Source organism: Brachionichthys hirsutus, chromosome 12, assembly GCF_040956055.1.
Source record: "Brachionichthys hirsutus isolate HB-005 chromosome 12, CSIRO-AGI_Bhir_v1, whole genome shotgun sequence".
NCBI lineage: Eukaryota > Metazoa > Chordata > Actinopteri > Lophiiformes > Brachionichthyidae > Brachionichthys > Brachionichthys hirsutus.
This window is the reverse complement of record NC_090908.1, coordinates 12,458,593-12,477,805: the sequence shown is the minus strand read 5'-3', so window position 1 is coordinate 12,477,805 and position 19,213 is coordinate 12,458,593. Positions and strand designations below refer to the sequence as shown.

Here is a 19,213-nt window from a genome sequence, read left to right as displayed (position 1 = left end):
ACGCATTCATTTGTGTTCAGTTTACAGTTTAATGTCTGTAAAATGATGAGCCTTAAAAAAATCACAGATAAAGAGTTATTTATGGTGCAGGTCGTAAGAGATGGAATAATTCAATTCTTTAAACACCCGACTGATTAATTTTTTATTACCTCGTAAAGGAGGTCGTGGTATTAACGGGTTGGTTTGTTGGTGACTGCGATGGCAGGACACTGGTGGCGGCGGCTGATGACTCTGCTGAGACTGATGAAGATGAAGAAATTATGAAAACAGCAGCGTGAATGGAACAGAGGAGCTTTTTATTTCTTTACAGTAAAATTAAACTTTATTGTTCAAGCACAAACACCCTAAAGCACGTGATAGATTAGATCACTGTCAAAACGCCGACTTCTTCGATCACGTGGACGCACGGCGCAGTCGCGCGCGTGCGTCCACGTCAGCTGGCGGATAAGAGAGGAGGCGCGCCGCGGGAGGTGCGAGGCTCGCCATGGCCGGCTGTCCGCGCGCATCAGCCCGCGCGACCACCCGCCTCTCACGCCGGTGCGCGGAGCGTCACTAAAGCGAACCATGTCGCTCTTCGCCGTCTCCACTTTGCTCCTGCTCCTCTCCGGCTCAGGTAATAATCAATAATCGATACTACCGGCACTTTAATGCTGTCGTTTCACTCCGGGTTATTTCTTTGGAGCGCGTAACGCAGCGCGCACTGGCCGGAGCGCGTCTTCCTCTCATTATGAGGATCAACAAATCACGTTTTAAATGCGTTTAGGTTTTCAGATTCGAGTCGTTCCTTTGCTATTCATAATCAATAGAGACGATCTAAATGCGCGCCGTGGCGCTGCGCTCACGATCACCTGAACGACGCGGGTAAAGTTTCCATAAAGAACCAAAGCTGCCTTTTCTTTTTAAATGTCGCCTCTATTTCATCCCTTTACGCAAAGCGGGGGAAGACAGGAGCGTTTATTCCAAGTCTGTCTATAATCGGGCAGGAATGGAAGGAGAACCATTCCAGCATTTTTAGCGGCGAGATACGGACACGGGATTAAATGAAGAATATATCACTGGAACGAGGAGCTCGCCTTCAGCCAAACACTGGAAATGTTGCCAGAATGTCAAAATCTGCAACCAGATTTGATCTTCTTCTTTTTTAATGTTTTATTTTTTGCATTAAATGTAATTTTCCACTCTAATAGTTTTAATGCAGCCGCTCTCATTCGTCACGCATCGCCGTTCGGTCTGATAACATCTGAGGATGATTTGATTTGGTCATAAACACTGCGATGCTGTAATTATTAGAATATCATCAAATAAAATGAGGGACGATGGGGGCATTTGACAGCGGACATAAAACGACGAGGACGCGACGAAATAATGCAACAAGCTGCTGAAATCGTTGCAGCTCAGCGACTCGGACGCAGATCAATAACGGAGCGTCTCCGTCGCTTCGATTCGGAGCGGAAGAAACGGGAATCTTAAGACGCCATTTAACTTTGAGATGAAACTCAAAGTAATTTTATACATGATACTCGAAAGACTCGGAGCCTCGAAATGAAGTGTGTGTGTGTGCGCGTGTGTGTGTGTGCGTGCACGCTGCAGGGCTGGCTCTTCAGATCCAGTGCTATCAGTGCGAGGAGATGACACACGACTGCTCCACTCCAGAGTTCATCGTCAACTGCACCGTCAACGTGCAGGATACGTGCCAGAAGGAGGTGCTGGTGAAGGAGGACGGTGAGTCTGCCCTACGCTTGCCTTGATAAGCCGGCGACCTTGCATCTCTTTGATGTATAGATGCGGCCCGATGGGACCAAAAAAGGGCTAAAATGCGTCCTCAATTGGTCAATTTCCCGTCGCCTCGGCTCAAAGATTAGTCCTTATTTATCTGGAGGTCGCCGGAAACTCCAACTCGAGCTGCCAAAGCTTGAAGGCGTCACTCAAGAGCGAATGGCCTCTGTCAAAAGTATGAAAAGACACAACGTCCACTCGGATGGCGGCTATTTGTCTGCTGGGCCAGGCCGGCTTCCGATCCGAGCCCGTCCTTCACGACCATCATCATCGTTTCCGCCTGATTACGTCTGGAGGGTGTCTTTACCTTGTGGAGGGCCGTCCGTCTTGCACGGCGGGGCTCCTCGCCACGCTTCAACGGGCCACCTCTCATTCCGCCGTCCTCTGTCCTCTCTCTGAAGGGGGCGGGGGGGGGGGGGGGGGGGTGAGCTGTGATGAAGGATATGAAATTGGCCACTCTCGAGTTTCTCAAAGGCAATTTCTGAGAGAAGGTGAATAAATCCATGCGCTAACACACAAACTAAGATATAGTACATCTCCCCTTGGAGTGCAGATGGTGGCGGCGGCTGATGACCCTGATGAATGATGGGCGGTGAATGGGAGGAGTTAGGATTAAAAACTAAACAAATCAAACGTACCTAATATTTAGAATTTAAAATGAAGATACTACGAGTTTAATTATTGTACACGCTCACAATAGTATTCAAAGTTAATGTTAGCTAGCATGCTACTGCTAAAAACAATGAACTTGACTAGCTTCCCGTGACGCCTTGTGAGGTTTCTGCTCATGTTCAGAGTCACGCTCAGAGGTGTTAAACTTTATCATCGATCGCTTTATTCTGAACGCTGCATTAATAGACCGATAGAACACCGTCCCAGCACCAGAATAATAGAAACAGAACCTCATACGTAACACAGATTAACTCCAATAAGAGACATTCAGCCAGATGTCCTCCATCACAGCCCGTTCAGAGACGTGGGACTTTGGTTCCGGACGGCCGGAGACAATGGGCTTATCTAAATGAGCTTTTGCAAGTCACAGAAGTTAATTTACGGTATCAGCTCGAACGTAAATCAGAATATGTTCCGTCACAAAGCGTCGGTTAAACGGAGGGACTGAGCGAGGCTGCTGATTGGCCGATCTCTCCCTCGAGCCGGGCGCCGATCATCTGGGTTCAGTTATTCAACGCTCTTCAATGATTCATAGGCAGGATCGGGGGAAATGAAAAACGCAGGTGCGTTCGATTTGACACGGACTCGGCTGTCATGATGGCGCCGATCGTTCTGATCATGAATGAACTAATCTCATCCGTTCTTCGATGCACTTTTGTTACACCAACTAATTTTTTACCATTAATTCAGCCTCCAAATGTGAACAAATTGCTCGTATTTTACTTTATTTCAACGTAATGCATAACTTTATTGTTCTATATCTCAGAGCCAAACTTTGTGTCTCCAAAGTTCGGTCATTTTGAATTTAGTTGGAATAATAAATCTCCTTGCGTCTCACACTAAACTGATTCAAACTATTAGTGTGTAATACTTTAATTTTACAGCACTAAAATGCATATAAACAGTAAAACCGGTTTTCATTTCTGACGGGTTTATTTGTCTCCTGTCAAACTAACTTCAGAGACTGTATTTAACATAACCGCGCCTTTTATCCCTGGGTGTAATTTAGCGTTTTATCACCCAAAATACCTGCTGCCATTTTTATCATCCCCACTGAGTATTTATCTCCACGACATCTTTATGTTGGCTCGTATACCAACTGCTATCTAATTTCACCGCTTGATTTAAAGTGACCATAAAAGCCCGCCGGCTGACTGATACACGTCCAACGGCCAAAGGAGGATTTAGGTTCCTTCTTTCAAGGTCGGTCGCTGACGTAGACGTTTGGTCTTAGAACCGAAAGGACGATGCGTCGATAGATCGGGTTCCAACAATCGGCCCAAAACTCGCCAAAGAAAGATGCCTGAAACTCAAAATACTAACAACTACCCTGGGAAACCTACGGTGCGAGGAGGGAGGAGCTACAAGCTTAAATGAAGTTCCTACCTGAACGTATTAGCGACTAGGAAGACGTGGAAGGTGCGTGGCTGGAGGCGAGCGCGCTAATAAACAGCCCGTGTGATTGTTTGAGGTGAGAAAAGCCATCAAGTCCGTATTCTCCGGCGGCGCTCGTAACACGCTTCATTATCCACCGACTGCCCGTCTTATCGCCGCTCGCCGTTTTCCAATTACCGCTGGGAATAAAAAGCAACAGAACGCACAACAGCAACACGCTTGTCCCACGGGTTCCTTTGGACCTAAAGAAAAAATAAATGTACAGTTTTATCTCGATGCGTTATGAGAGGACGGGTCGGGCGCCCCCCACTCCGACTCCGCCCCCGACATTTTAAGAGATTGCCGCTGGATTGCTCCGACGCCTTCCGGGACCTCCGCTGGTATTTGCAGCCTGTAAGACACGGCGGGATGCACAATTTAAATGAACGTGCAGCTACATATGTTGCACTCGGGTGCACATTACGGGGGGGGGTCGCTGGAAGGTCACGCGCTGGTATCTGGTGAAATGTCAGCCGAACGTCGACGCCCCCCTTCACTGATCTCACAAACGCCGAAACGTTCCAGCGAATCCTCTCAGAATGTGTCTGAGCGGCTGAAGCGGGCGCTGCCGCAGGGATGAGGGTTCGAGCACCTCCTTGTGCCGTTCCACCTCGGTGAAACAGCAGATTCGTGACCACACGCCTCCATCTCGCGTTTTTTTTTGCCCCGCCCTCGATCAGTCACCGAGTCTAACGTGTCCGTTTCCGTCTTTGTCTCCAGGAACTCACTACCGCAAGTCCTGCGCCTCGTCGGGGGCCTGCCTCATCGCGTCCTCCGGCTACCAGCAGTTCTGCACCGGCAAGCTCAGCTCGGTGTGCATCACCTGCTGCAACGCGCCGCTGTGCAACGGGCCTCGCCAGAAGAAACGACCTCCGTCGGCCGCGAGTCCCCCGACCGTGCCGCGGCTCCCCGTCTTCTGTCTCTACGTCCTCCTGGTCCTCCTGTGCTGACAGGCCTTCGCGAAAGCGAGGACATGATCAGGAACGAACGACGTGCACTTGTGATTTGACCCTTCTGGCTCGCCGTCCCGACCCACCGCTGAGGAGGTTTTACCGTCACATGTCGCAAACGATAAGCCTCGGGAGCAGGTGGAGGACAGAGCTGTGGGACATCCCACCGCTGTTTGCTTTGTCTGACTTTTATTTAGGCAAAAAAAAAAAATTCAAGAGACATGCTGCAGGAAAGTCAGTCGTCGAGATCCATCAGTCATTATCCCACGGAAAACGTATTCCAATCGAATATTGTTACCTGAAACAATCATTGTGTTCTATTTATGAACTAAAGACCGATCAGAAGTGCAGTCGGGAAAAATGCGACGAAGGAAAACATATGTGCCGGTGATACTAAAGCCTCCGACAGCCCTCGGGCGTCTCTTAGGCACAACATAACTCAAAGCGACAGTTCGCTGCAGCAGCCGTCATTGCATCGTGGAAGACATAAAAAGTTCCGTTTACACTCTCTGAAACTTTCCTCCTTTAGTTCTGTAGCAAACTATTTATCCCGTCTAAGTTTCTAATGACTGGAATTAGAAATACGCTGAATAAGATGATAATTCTGATACGGGGTGATGCCAGGGGATAAACATTTAGATCGACTTTGTGTTGCCTGAAAGATAATTGTAGCAGTACCACAGTAAACCAGAGGGGGCAGTGTAGCCACAGTCCAAGCAACAGTCCAGTGTTTCATTCATTAAAACACATTCATTGTGTTTTATTTACTCTTTCGAGTGTCGTCATAAAGTAGTCAGAACTTTTCCTCGTCCTTTTTCTCAAGCCTGACTGAGCCTCAAACGCATTAAACTCAGTTGGTCAAATTAAAAAATAAAAGGTTTCATAGTCATGTTGGTACGGAGGGGGGGGGGGGGGGGGGGGTCGACTTACGGCCGCAATTCAATTGGTTCCTAGTTTTTTTTCTCCGTAAACAGACTTGTTCGTAAGTCGGCCCATGTTAAATTAAGTATATTATACTGCGTCTTGATACGGAAAATATCGGGGTAAAAAGAGACAATGTCCTTATGGTAGACATCGTGGGTGAAACCGCAGAAAATATCGTACATTCGAGTCGCTTGCTTTCCGGTACGTCGTAAAAACACGTTGAAAACAAAGTCGCATAGGTCGCAACTCGACGAGCCCCCCGAGTATCAAATGCATGAACCGCTGCTAGCTTGCTAGCATTGTTTTATGCCACGTACAACCGAAGATCTTAGGTCCTCACGCTTCGCCGGATATTAGAGCTTTGTATTTTTATGACATAATAAATGTATTTATTTCTGAAGGCGCTGGACAAGCGTCCTTGCTCTGCTTTACGCGTTTCATTAAATTATATTTCAGTCTCTGATGGTACGTCTATCTTTGCTTTGAGGATAGAATCTGATCCTTCTGTCAGGCTGAGCGTGTTTGAAGCCACCCCCGAGTCGCTTCCCTTCTCATCGGCCGGGGGGCCGTTCTCCAGGGTCGGGGGGCCACCCCTGTTCCGACGAAACGATTTGATCAAAAGGGGGCGGAGCGGGCGCGCCGAGAGTGCGCGGGAGCTCCGCACGTTGCGCTTGTTGATGTGTTGGATGGTGAGGCGGCACCTCAGCACCTGGACGAAGACCTCCCTGAACTGCCTGGAGGACAGGTTGTAGAGGAACGGGTTGAGGACGGAGCTGAAGTAGAAGAAGGTGTCCGCTATAGGGTGGAGGGTGACGTAGCCGCGGAAGTAGGAGGTCGTCCAGCGGGACTTGGGCACGGCGGCCACCATGAGGCGGCGGATCTGGTTGGGAAGCCAGCAGACCATCAAGGAGGCCACAATGAGACCTGAAACAAACCACGCAAAGAAGAGCCATTGGTTTTCATGTTCAACGTTAGCACGCAGGATGCTAGCTTAGCTTTTCCGCAGCATCTCCTTCTCAGAAACGTAAATACTTAATTGATTAGCTGGGGCCCATCCCAAACGTAGGACTTCATCAGATTGCTTATCTCGGAATCTTTCCACCTGATTTTTTACGCGCGGGTCCGACAGGCTAATGCCCCCACATTTATTTTATCTTTATTTTTAGATTCCTTAACAATTCAAACAAACCTTAATGGTGGGTTCTTCTAGATCCAGAGCTTTTGAAGATACTAGAGAACACGGGACGACACATAGAACGGGAGAACCTGAAAGTACTGCGGAACCAGAGAGGCAGGAGCAACAGGTGCGTCTCGTTCAGTTCAACGATGCCTCCGCTGGGCAGGGCAGAAATCAACCTGCAGTCACCATAGCAACCCTCGCAAACGGAGTTCAATGTTCAAATGTCCGATTTGTTCCTGACCTCGAGACATTTCTCACGATGGTTCGTACCGGACGCCTTTATGACTGGTGAGCGAATTGAATGCAGACTCCTTTATGAGTAAATGGGAAAATCCGAATTGTGGATTCATCATCATCATCATCATCATCATCATGAAGAAGCCCACCACATCAGAGACGTGGTGAATGTACGACTCATCATTCTTATCGTTCCACTCTTCCATCCCGGCTCCTCATCAGCGCCGCCACCGCCGCCGGGGGCCGGATCTAAGCTGTCTGCTAATTAGGAAGCAATTAAACGAAATTATTGGAACAACTCATCGTCTGTCTCCGTAACGAGCGCTTCCGATGGCGGATCGGCAGGGAGGAGAGGAGAACCGGAGCCGGTGAACCTTCGTCTTTTCTTTCTATTAATAAACATTATTGGTGTCGTTCGTTTCCAGGACCGGAAGCTGCTCTGCAGAACTGAACCGTAGTTTGGACACAGCGTGATTGGGTCTTAATTTAACATTGGGCAAAGCGCAATGCATGATGGGAAAGTGAAGGAGTTTGTCCCCATTCTATTTTTTTAAATTTTTTAATCAGTTTGGATGCTACAGAACCAAAGATTAGCGACAAACGGACTCCAGAACCCACAAAACCCATCTGACGTAAAAAAAACAAAGATCAACGACGACACAAGATGTTAAAGGAAAACCGACCCAGAGGACCCCAAACGAACGGAGAACAATCTCCACCCGGCCGCCAGACCAGCAGCTTTTAACACTTCCCTTCAGGCCAGGTGCGCCTGATGAGCAACCCAGTACGCAAAACACCTGTGCAGAGCAGGTGAGGAGGGCGGGGCAGGTAGCTAATTACCCCCCCCCATCCGTTCACATCAAGCGTAGGGAGACGTCAGCGCCTCCACCGACGCTGCATGTTGGGCACAAAGTGCAAACTGCTCATAGATAAGCAGCACCTGGTTACAGGTGAGCCTGCAACTCCTTCCAGAGTCAAACGCTGAGTGTGTCACGTCACAAAGCCGTCCCGGGGAGGGAATCAAAACCCCCCCGTGGATGATGAGCAACCTGTGATGAAGGTGAGTTTAAATTAAACCACCGAGAGCCTTTTTGGCTTGTTCTGGACAGACGGTCAAATTAAGGTTTCCTCCCGCTCGCTCGCAGCAGCACCGACTTTACTCCATCCTGTCCCAGGAGAACCCAAAGTTATTTACGAGTCTGTCAGACACAAATCGAGCGATTCCACACACACACACCCCCCCCGGTGCAAATGAAGAGAGAAGTGGCGTTTTGTAATCGTGGGCTGACATCCAGGGAGGGCGCAAATTAATTTGAAGACTAACAGAGGATCCTCCCTCGTGAAGAAACTCCAGTAAGTCACACGGGAATATTACTCAGAGATAATCCCGCCCCGGCCCGGAGATGCAGACTCATCTTTTAAGCTCAGTTGTTCTGCAGTCAAACTATTTACTGAAGGTTTATGCAGCAGTTTTCCGTTTCTCAATCACAGTCCCAGGTCTTCAGGTGGATCTGATCCCAGGACCTTCCTCCACAGCCGACCTTCACAGTAGGTTCGCGTAGCAGATGGCTCTTAGCATGTGGAGTCGGGGGGGGCCCCCACGTGGACGGGGCTGAGCGTAGAGCATCATTTCTTAAGGATAACGACCTGCATATTTTACAACAGGACGTTTGTTGGGTCTCACAATAACAGGCTGCGGCAGCGAGGAATTACGTCCCGTCAGACGTTAGCGGTCAGGGCACCTATAACGGCCGTAAAAACATCTGGTGGTCGTTTCACAAGCCGTCCAGTCGTGACTCATCTCTTAATGTATGCAGATGACGCTGCGCTGTGCTCCCGCAGAGCCGGGCTGCAACATCTGTTATGTATAAGCGCTCATTACGGCGCCGCGCTAACAGAGCGCTAACGCAGATTTAATGCCCAACGCAGCCGCCCAATGATAATTAACCATTGAGAGGGGAGGAGGCACTCTTCAGGCGAGCGGTGAGGTCAAATATCTCATGAACGATGTCATCAAGTATCATTAACACATCGCACCTCGCTAATGACGCCGTGTGCATACAAGCTAACGCCCGTAAAGTCTGTCCACGGCAAATGCTTCTAAACGTATGTTAGCATGCGTTTTCACAGAGAGGGCGTCGGCTTCCTGGTGTGGGCGTGGTCCCCTGCATTCACTGCCACGCCCGCTGCACACCTGCCTCCCATTAGCTCCCTTTTTCTGCTTTCTGCCCGGAATAACACTTCAAAGGATTTGATTACTTTCAATGAATCTAAGTAAAGTGTACCATTGAGTGGATTTATAACTCCACATCCACCTGGATCACGCCTCACCCAAACCGCCGTCCGTCACCGTAATGACGGGGAGGATTCCAGACGCTGGTTTCGCCCCCGATTAAATGAAGGCATCACGACAGCACTTCGTTTATCGGTTGAGCTGAGGAACAAAGAGCCATGAGGACGCGAAGCGACGCGACGTTTCATCAATCCTCCGTGGAAAAACAACCCGGCGACGCCATCCTTGTGTTTCGTATCAGGTGTCGGAGCCAGACGGAGGTAAAGAGAGAAAATAGATACGAGGGATTTGTGACGTCATGTTTCAGACAAATCGTCCTGGGACATGGAGTTTAGCACCAAGCTATGTAGCTGCCACTCATTTCAGAGCGGGGGGGGGGGGGGGTCATCGGGCCGCCCAAAGAAGCTCAACAAATCCTCCTGGAGCTTTGTTTTATATCTGATAATAAAAGGGTTTGAAAGAGGCCCGCATAACCGGGGAGGTCCCATAAATAAACCCCCCCATCGATCCAAGGGGGGGGGGGTCATGGGTGGCAATTGGGCTGTCGCTGCAGACGCTCCGAGCGAAGAAGCAGATTGATCACGGCATGAATAAAAGTGCAGAAGAAGAACAGTAGCGCTGCCCGTTTTTGTTTTTCACAAGTCGCTGCCGGTCTTTTCACAAAAACATGACCCGGAACAGTTGAAGATCACAGGCCAAAGGTCACCGGCCAAAGGTCGCAGGTGTCAAAACAGGATTAAAATTCAACTCCCAAAACGGCGGCTTGGAGCGACTGAAAACAATTAACCTTCCGTCCCGGGCGTGATGTGCGGCCATCTTAACAAGGATGTTCTCGGACTTTAATTACGCTCCCCGCCGGGATTAAGAGTTACTCCAGGGTAGAGCGGAGCCTGGCGTCGGCACCATCAACGGGAACGCCGGCGTAGCTCCGTGTGCAGAGGAGAAGTCATATTCAAATTCAAACCCAGGAAAAGTGAGGAAGAGCAACGGAGAATTCGGCGGGAGATACAGAACGAATAAAGATCCCAACGTCCTGATTGGTTCATCAGAATCTGATTCACAGGAACCTTTCACTGATCAATACAAAACTACCAGACGGTTTAGCCATTCGGCTACATCACAGCAGGAAGTGCTCCTTTATCTATGACGTCATCAAATCAATGCCATTTCCAATATTGCGAACTCCAAACTGAAACGAGCGCGAGTTGGGAATGAAGATAGTTTATCTTCGCCGTTTACTCCGGCTGAAGGGAACGCCCTGGCAGCGGCTGCGTGTGTAAAATCAATCACTCGAACGGTCCAAACATTGGACTCAGAGTTGAGACGGCCGGCGAGGACAGACGAAGCGTCTCGGAGACACGTCTGAGCCGCCGGACCGTGAAGGAAAGCGCCGGTAGCATCTCTACGAACTCTCGCTCTCAGGTTTGCGTTTCGACGTATAAAACCAGCAAACCTACCGAGGAAGACGATGGTCTGCTTCCGGGCCGTCTTGACCTTTGAACTCTCGTGCTTGGGCACGCTTTGGATCCCGTTGATGCCGCCATCCGCGGATCCCAGCGGTTTCCGGAGCACCAGGATCATGGCCCGGCACATGAAGACCACGCCGATCAGCACGATCACGTAGATGACGAAGGCGACGAAGATGCTGATCCTGTACATCGCCCAGTGCTCCCTCAGGTTGGTGCAGAAGGTCAGGTTCTGGACCGGCGTGTCCGCGAAGAGGGGAATGTGTCCCTGCATCCCCGTGGCGGCCAGCAGGGGCAGGGCCACGATGACGGACGCCATCCAGGCGAGGGAGATGAGGCCGACGGTCCGCCTCCCGCCCAAGACTTTGAAGCGAAACGGGTGGCAGATGGCCACGTAGCGCTCGAAGCTAAGCGTGGCTACATTCAGGATGGTGGCGTAGCTGCAAGCCTCAAACAGGAAGTTGTAGATCTTACAGGAAGCGTCGCCCGACGACGACGTGAACGGGAACCAGATGGCGCTGTAGAGCTCCACCGGCATGCCGATGAGGAGCACCAACAGGTCCGAGCACGCCAGGCTCACCATGTGGTTGGTCACGTTCCTCTGCAGGTAGCCGTTACGCTGCAGAACTCGCGTCACTCTGATCGTGACCGAATTACCCACAATCCCCGTCAGCAGGAGGAGGCTGTAGAGAACGGTCAGGAAGATTTTGACGGGGTAGTTGGGTTCGAGCTCCTTCCAGTCTCTCTCATCGGCTATCTCGACTTCCTCGATCATGGCGGCGGCGGCGCGGCGAGCTCTGATTTACCAGGTATTGATTTTTTTTTCTGCTTCTCGGCTGCTCTGGGCTCCGTCACTGCGATCAGAGCCCAGACCCAGAGCGGAGCGGGTTTCCAAGGTAAGTCCAAGTGTTCCGGAAAAGAATTCCAACGGGCTTCAAATCACCAGAGGTGTCAGGAAATGCGAAGACGGTTTCATCTCCCGCCGTCCCGGCATGCGTCCCGGAGTGGAATCCATCTCCTCCCGTGGTTTCCACCGCCGTCTGAGTAAAGTCTTATCCAACTCAACTCGCATGCACGTCGTCTCCTCCCACCAACGAGGGCAGGGCGGTTAAACATTAAACGCAGCCCCCGGCACCGCGAGATCAAACGGCTGAGGTTTAACAGGCCTGCGGTTTTGTTTGGAGATCGTGGTAAAGATAAAACCGGCGCTCGTGACGAGAAGTGAAAAGAGGACGGTGGGGGGGGGGTTCCTCCCTGCAGGCCGGACGCAACCGGAACATCAGGCAGCAAACCAGTCGCCGTCAAATCACCCAATTTGAGTCGAGGCGTCGACGAGCATCGATTTATATTTAGAAAAAGTGGAAGAACTTTAAGGGAGCGTGGAGTTTGGGATATTTCTGTCCGCCCCGTTAGCTTCTTTAAGCTAACGGGAGAAACGCCGCTTCCCTCCCGCCTTCACATTCGCCTCGTTGATGACGTCATAGCCGATAGCAACGTTAGTAGCTAGCATGAACCTGCACAACAGATCCAAGCAGTAATACAGACACAAGAATTTAAAAAACAGTGTTTAATAGTGCAGTGTAATTATTAAAACAGACAAACAAACATGGAATAAAATGGTCACATCCAACAGTCGTTGTCTTTTCGGTCTCTGCTAAAAGACAAACCGTCCACATGAGAAAAGAACCTGAGAAATGAAAGATAAAGCATTCACCGAGCCGATGGAAAAAAACGAACTCTGTAAACAAATCCACCTTAAAGACCGACGGGGAACCGATCGGAAATAACGAACACAAATAAGACGAGATAAAATCTGTCGCTGAAAGTGCCCGATAGACAACAGGGGTTGACCTCGTGGCTGGAGCAGAGGGCTTCACGTTCACGGAGGCCGGCGGGGCAGGGGGGGGGCGTGACGGACGCTTTCCGGTTCAGCGACTACATTTTGTTTTATCTTCAACATAAAGACCAAAATGCTGAGAGGTGTCGGAGTCAGTCTGGATGGAGGTCGCTCAGGACGGCGCCGGCGTTCCTCAAGCTAACGCTGCTAATACGAACCATCAGAAGAGACACAGGAGATCCAGACGAAACACACACCCCCCCCCCCACCCCACCCCACCCACACCCACACACACACACACACACAATGTGAACTCTGAGCTCACGGATCGTAGTTAAACTGTTAGCGTCAACTTCATTTGGTCACATGACGCTAAAATTCAGCACCTTAAGGACCAATCGGTTTCTGTCGTCAGGCAGAAAACAAAAGTGGGTAAAAACCGAATCTCAGTCGAGACGTGGACAATAAAAACGAACCCGTAGAGACGACGAGTCTTCGGCGGAGGCTCGTCGTCTGAGAGCTTCCGGATTGTCCACGTCCGTCACCTCGGGAGACGGACTCAGACGCATGATGAGAGGATGGACAGCACATGATGGACGGCTTGGGACACAGCCTGACCTCTGCGCCCCCGGCTGACAGGCTTCAGTCGGCCTTCGACATTTCTTTCCGCCCTGGAAGGCGATTACTCAGATGAGAAAATGTCCACTCGGAGACGCGGACACTGAAGTGGGTGGCCAATCTCCGATCTAAAATATTTACTCGATGCTCATCCGGCTGTTTGTTGTCCCCGTCTCTCACTCGCCGCCGCGTTGGAGGGAGGCCCAACAGATGTTCAGGAAGACGACGGAATGAGAGCAGACAGGAAGCGTAACTTCAGCCTCATCGCCAGCTGTCCCATCGGAGCGGGACACGAGTCCAGCAGGATGCGACGGCGTTCGCCTGATGGCGACCCCTTCTTAACTCGGCTTTGATCTTCCTCCAGTCCTTACGAACATCTGGCTCCTCTGCTCAATGCTCCAGGGCGTTTAGCAGCCGGGCGCCGCCGGGCCGCGGAACGTGGAGACGGGTCAGGGACGAGCTCAGAGGCGTGTCTTTACTTTGTCCCGCTGCTGGATCACGAACTGAAGCTTTCCTCGTCGGGGGGGACGCTGTGCAGGGGGATCAGGCTTTTGCTCTGCTCGCCGTCTTCTGGCAGCCTGTGGGCGGAGGGAAGCGTCTGTCAACCATCGCCTCGGCAACCATCGCTCACTGCAATAATCTCTCAGGAAGCGGGAACAGGCAGAGGTCACAGGCAGAGGTCACACGCCGCAAGACGAACGGTCATTGCAAATGCTGGAACACCGGAGTCCGTGAACCTGCCCTGGTTCCAGACGCGTGTGGGCGGAGCCTCCGTTTGCCCCTAGAACCCATGGAAGCAGCTTTTCCAGCCATTAAGCGTGGGCGTCTGTTTACACGCCACAGAAACCGCGTTTGATGCCGCCGAGTCGGCGGACGTGACTAACGACTGGTCCGAGGAGGCGGTCATGTGACCAGATCCCCCCACCGACTCATAACCGGGACTTCCGGGATGATTTAATCCCGACTCATCCGGTCCGGGACCTTCGGTTGGGGCCGTGACCCTGCCGAAAACGAGGAGCGGTGGGGTTTTTTCTGTTCGTGGTGAATCGACCGGCTGCTTCCGGTTTCTGAGCTGCGAAACGACGGCGAGCGAGAAACCCAACCTGTGGACGCGATGCCTCCTGCAGATGAAGACGTACGCCCTCCTCAGCCCCACCAGGACCGGATCCCAGTTGTTGTAGTGGCACAAGAGCGCGGCGATGAAGAAGGAGAGGAAGACGGGGATCGCCCCGGCAAAGAACAGCCACGAGAAGCGCACCTACACACGCACACACACAATTCAGCCGCGACAACAACCGCGCTGAATCGACTTCCGGGGGGAGACTCGCCTTCTGCATGCACATGTCTGCGATGATGGACAGCGGGATGGTGAGGCTCAACGCCAGCGTCCCGATCAGAGACGAGGTGAGGAAGCAGCCCCTGCGGAAAGACGTCAGAGACGATGGCGTCGGACCGGAGGAGTCGCCTGGGCTGTATAATCTAAACGTGCCCCCCCCCCCCCCCCCCCCGGGGATGAACGAAGCCGTTTGAGGTGGAATAATAAATGAGGCTCCGCGGGACGACGGTGGGAGAGTGAGAAAGCTAAACGGCGCTCACCAGAGCCAGAGGAACTCGGAGAGAACGGTCCCGATGAGGCCGTTAACGAGGATGTACGTCCACACCAGCCGGCTGGGAAGCTCGAAGGCCTCGAATCCCGTGTAGTGGAGCAGGAGGAAGCCCGGCCACAGCAGCAGCAGGTTGAACAGGCCCACGAAGCCTGGGAGACAAAGAAGCGCCGGCGCTAAAGCCGCCTCCTGCTCGCCGCCGCCGGCGCCGCCGCGGCGAGCATCGGTGGTTTCTTACCGAAGAACATGGGAATGTCGAGCTTATCCTCCCGATCCACTCGTCTCTTGATCATCACGATGTAGACGGCGTACAGCATCGCCCCCGCCAGAGACCACAAAGATCCTGCAGGACGGGGGGGGGGGGTCGCACGGGTCAGGACCGGCGGCGTCAAGCTGTTAACCCGGACGCACATCATGTCACCGTGGTTACCTGTGACGCCGTTACCGTCCGGGTTGTCCGTGCTGGAGAAACTCACGAGGGCGACGCCTCCCATGCTAAACGACAGGATTCAGTGTCATTAGAAAACCAGACTTAAAACGCACCAGGGTGGCGGCGGCGGCGGATCACTCTGCAGGGCAGCGCCCACAAATATTTCATTTCATTATTTTCCTTCTGTTGCTGAAATCGATCCCATTTAACGCAGTAATGGCATTTTAACATAACGTTTCTATTAAAATAAGACTATTTTTGAGACATTATTTAAACCGGGAACAAATGAGGTGAAGAAAAAAAAAAAGTGAAGCTCAGCTTTATCGTTCAACAAGCGGCACCGTGAACAACGCAGAATCGCCATCGCACTCTTGTGTTTGCTTTTCACAAGGAAATTACTTTGAGAAACTTCTGACCGGGTCAGACTCTCAGACAGGAAACGGCGCCGGGAGGAATGAGTCACGCCGGCTCCGTTCATGATTAACTTCCATCTAAGCGTCACAGAAACCCATTCAGGGAAACGGCAGGTTGATGAGCGCTTACCTCAGAGCCACGGCCAACAGCTTGGATAAAGTGAAACGGTCGCTGCTGCTGCTGGGAAATATGGCCGCTAGGATGAGCGTGAAGAGGCCTGGAGAGAGACGGAGAGAGAGAGAGAGTAGAAACACGACGACCACCGATTCCTTTAAAACAGAAAACAAGATGCTTTCAACTCGAGGGTTAAAGACTCACCTGAAGTCGACGACAGGATGTTGACGATGGCGACCTGCGTGTCGGAGAGCGCCTCCTGGTAGGACAGGTTAGCCAGGAACCACTGCAAGGGAAGCTAGCATTTAGCTGCTTCCTGCTGCTCAGCCGCAACCTGAGAAGGCGTTGGCTTCACCCCCCCCCCCAGCCTGGACTATGAAACTTAAATCTAACCCATTTAAAATGCGTAACAATTTCCCAAAAGGTCCTGCAGGGGTGGAATCCTGATGATTAATGGCGTGCAAGTTTTGGGCTTCGTGCATCATCGATATCTGCAGCCTCACATAATTCATACGCGTCAAAAACATTTTTTTAATTAAGCGCCGCTGAAACACGCCGTTGGTGAGCCCACAAAGTAAAGTTGGGCCGCTTTAACCTCCGTGTTCCGCTGCTTCCGGCGTTTTCTTACCACGAAGCAGAAGAAGAAGCTGATTTTGGCCACGTCGGTGATGGTCAGCTTGCCCACTGCGCGCAGCAAGGCCTCCTGGTCCTTGGCGGCCGGGTAGGACATGCGGGACAGTTTGGCCTCCAGCGCCTGGGCGGACGGCAGCTGGCGCACCTCCATGATGTTGCTGAAATGCACCCGCTGCTTTTTAGAAGCTGCCGGGAGGCGCAAACGGAAAAAGACGTGAACTGGCAGAGAAAATGTGTTTTCTTTTAATGCTTAAATACAGAAAATGCAATTATTCGTTTTCAGGACATTAGAGAAAAATAGAAACTCTTCACAAACCCGAACGGCACGGATAAGAAGAACGGAACCAAAACAGACTTGATACTTACCAGACTCAGAGTCTCTTCTTGAATAATTTGACGGCTCTGAGGCGACATCCTGAAACTTCACCGGAACATAGAGCGGCTCGCTCTGCAGAAGAGAAGGAATATGAGTTGTTGTGGTCAGAGTGAAGGTTCTGCTTTATCGGCGTTTAAACGATCGGCTTCCTGAATGCTCCGAACGTTTTTACCGGGAGCAGAGGAAGAGCCAGAGTTTCCTCTACGTACCAAACGGTTAGCGGTTTCGGTGGTGCAGGGCGCAAAGTAGGCGTCGGCGTCAGCAAACTGCAGAGACATGGATTCAAACCGTCAACCTAAACACAGCGCGGTGTTTCTGGTTGCATGTTCCCACCTGTGGGACACACTGCCCCCGTGTGGAGACGGTGTGAACTACTCACGAACGCTGCGTGTCTGCGTTTCAGCGTTCCGGTGCACTGCTGCCTCCACGGCCGCCACAGCATGAAGCCCAGCAGGTAGAGCACAAACATGGAGGTCCTGGAGAACGTGCTGAAGAACGGCTTGTTGTAGTCCTGGTGCTTGAAAACGTACTGAAAGGAAGAAGCGTTGAGGTTCATTCAAACGTGACGCAGCCCGGGCAGCGGGTTTGGTTTCACACGTCTGTGCCCTCAGTTCTGCCTCTCAGGCACAAATGTGCATTTTATTCTGCATTTCAAGTTTTTCAAGCTACACGAAGTTCTTCTGTTTGCTCAGTACACAGTGTACTTAGTACTTTCAATGTTCTACTTTCACTCCTTAGACGTTTCACCCTGGGGCACGTATTTAACTGTTGTACCTTTACGTCAGCGTGTATTCGTATCTTATCAGATCTACTGTCCATAAACGTCAGAATAAAACAAACAGAGAAAGTATATCAAGTCGATACATTTGTCTCCGGTTAGCGATCACATCGACGCGCCTTCTTCTCATTTCAGTACAGGTGTGCCATTTTGCTCGCTCCTCTCTGTGGCAGGTGGGTGGAAAACGACGCGACCCTTACCGATGTCAGCTCGGAGGACGCGACCCAGATGACGTCCACCAGCAGAAGAATCACCACTCCCAGGGTCATGCGCCTCCGCTGGGCTGCAGAGCTGCCCTGGGAGCTCATCCGGTTCATGACGAAAGCCCAGTCCATCCGTAGGACGGCAAAACACACCTGGATGAACACCAGGATGCTCAGTAACTCCAAGTCCAACACCAGGGTTTAAACATGTTTAAATAGTTTTTTTTCCCTGACTGGCTACTACAAACCCAAGTATTTTAGATTACGGTTACGTGGCTACGAGTGTCATTTTGGATATCTTTAAAATCTACATATATAGAGCAGTGAATTACAGGCAAGGACAGATAATGAAGCTGAAGCTAACTCTGATGTTTAAAGTGAGTTCCCACCTACCGGCACACGGTGGCGTTCTTCCCAGATTCACTGTGGAAGTTTAACAAAAACCTGCCACGAAAGGACAGAACACGGAAGTGAAACCGACACCTTGGACATGAATACTCTGCAAACGCCAGCTAGCTCATTGCCAAGTACAGCGAATAACTTACTGTCAAATATAGCTTGATCTGGAGACGGCTATAGACGCTTAGTTGACATTTGTAAACTGGTATCTGACGTCACACTGGTGAAGTTCTTGTTGTCGCTCTGAAAACCAGCCTCCGAGCTAACTGTTAGCCTGCTACAGGTGGCGGTTCATGCTGACGTTCGTGCTGTGCGCGGCTAACGCTAGCTACGTCTCTACCTGTTTATGCTAGCTAGCCGTCGATGACAACCTCGGCGCTCCCGAGCCCGACCGAGTGGTTAAAAGCTAAATATAATCCGCACCGTTACCTGAATGCGAGCAGGCTTCATTTAATTTGCGCCATTGTTGGCCTCTATTTTCATTTTTAGCCGAAATACTGATTAAATTACAGTTTTTACCATGAAACGCCTGCCAACCAGCTGTTGTAAACATTAGCTCACCCTCCCTCCTCGCAATCAGGTGACATCACTTATAGGGGTGCAAAGGATTCTGGGAAATGTAGCTTTAAAGACGAACGCTGACGTCAGAATCCCGACATCCCGAGGCGAGGTGGAGGTTACGTAATCGCCGGCGTTTGTTTATAAATTCTTATTAAAAAAATCTGCTTGAATTAAACAAAACAAAAACCCCTTAAGTGTTCAATAAAGCCGAGGTACGATACTTTCATCCTGTTCACACGCATTTGTCCAGCAGGAGGCAGCAGCTTCCGTAGTGCGTGGTAAATAACAGTAGAAGAAGAACGACACCGCTCTTC

At 51.1% G+C, this 19,213-nt stretch overlaps 3 protein-coding genes across 3 annotated transcripts; 1 reads left to right on the top strand and 2 right to left on the bottom strand.

Annotated features, from left to right (window-relative positions):
- Positions 1 to 564: 564 nt before the first annotated feature.
- Positions 565 to 4,832, top strand: LOC137901940 (ly6/PLAUR domain-containing protein 1-like). Its single transcript, XM_068745975.1, has 3 exons — positions 565 to 613; positions 1,591 to 1,722; positions 4,603 to 4,832. The coding sequence occupies exons 1-3, from the start codon at positions 565 to 567 to the stop codon at positions 4,830 to 4,832; spliced, it is 411 nt and encodes a 136-aa protein (XP_068602076.1).
- Positions 4,833 to 6,201: 1,369 nt separating this feature from the next.
- Positions 6,202 to 11,707, bottom strand: LOC137902086 (G-protein coupled receptor 39-like). Its single transcript, XM_068746140.1, has 2 exons — positions 10,924 to 11,707; positions 6,202 to 6,680 (listed from the first exon to the last, which is right to left on the bottom strand). The coding sequence occupies exons 1-2, from the start codon at positions 11,705 to 11,707 to the stop codon at positions 6,202 to 6,204; spliced, it is 1,263 nt and encodes a 420-aa protein (XP_068602241.1).
- A 777-nt stretch (positions 11,708 to 12,484) lies between these two features.
- LOC137902166 (solute carrier family 35 member F5-like) lies at positions 12,485 to 18,597 on the bottom strand. The gene is made up of 15 exons (XM_068746232.1): positions 18,485 to 18,597; positions 18,333 to 18,383; positions 17,937 to 18,092; positions 17,338 to 17,487; positions 17,168 to 17,224; positions 16,949 to 17,030; positions 16,578 to 16,768; positions 16,154 to 16,235; positions 15,965 to 16,052; positions 15,422 to 15,486; positions 15,230 to 15,334; positions 14,984 to 15,143; positions 14,716 to 14,806; positions 14,491 to 14,645; positions 12,485 to 13,965 (listed from the first exon to the last, which is right to left on the bottom strand). Exons 3-15 carry the CDS (start codon positions 18,069 to 18,071, stop codon positions 13,884 to 13,886), a joined length of 1,443 nt encoding a protein of 480 aa, XP_068602333.1. The 5' UTR covers positions 18,072 to 18,092; positions 18,333 to 18,383; positions 18,485 to 18,597; the 3' UTR covers positions 12,485 to 13,883.
- Between the last annotated feature and the right edge of the window lie 616 nt (positions 18,598 to 19,213).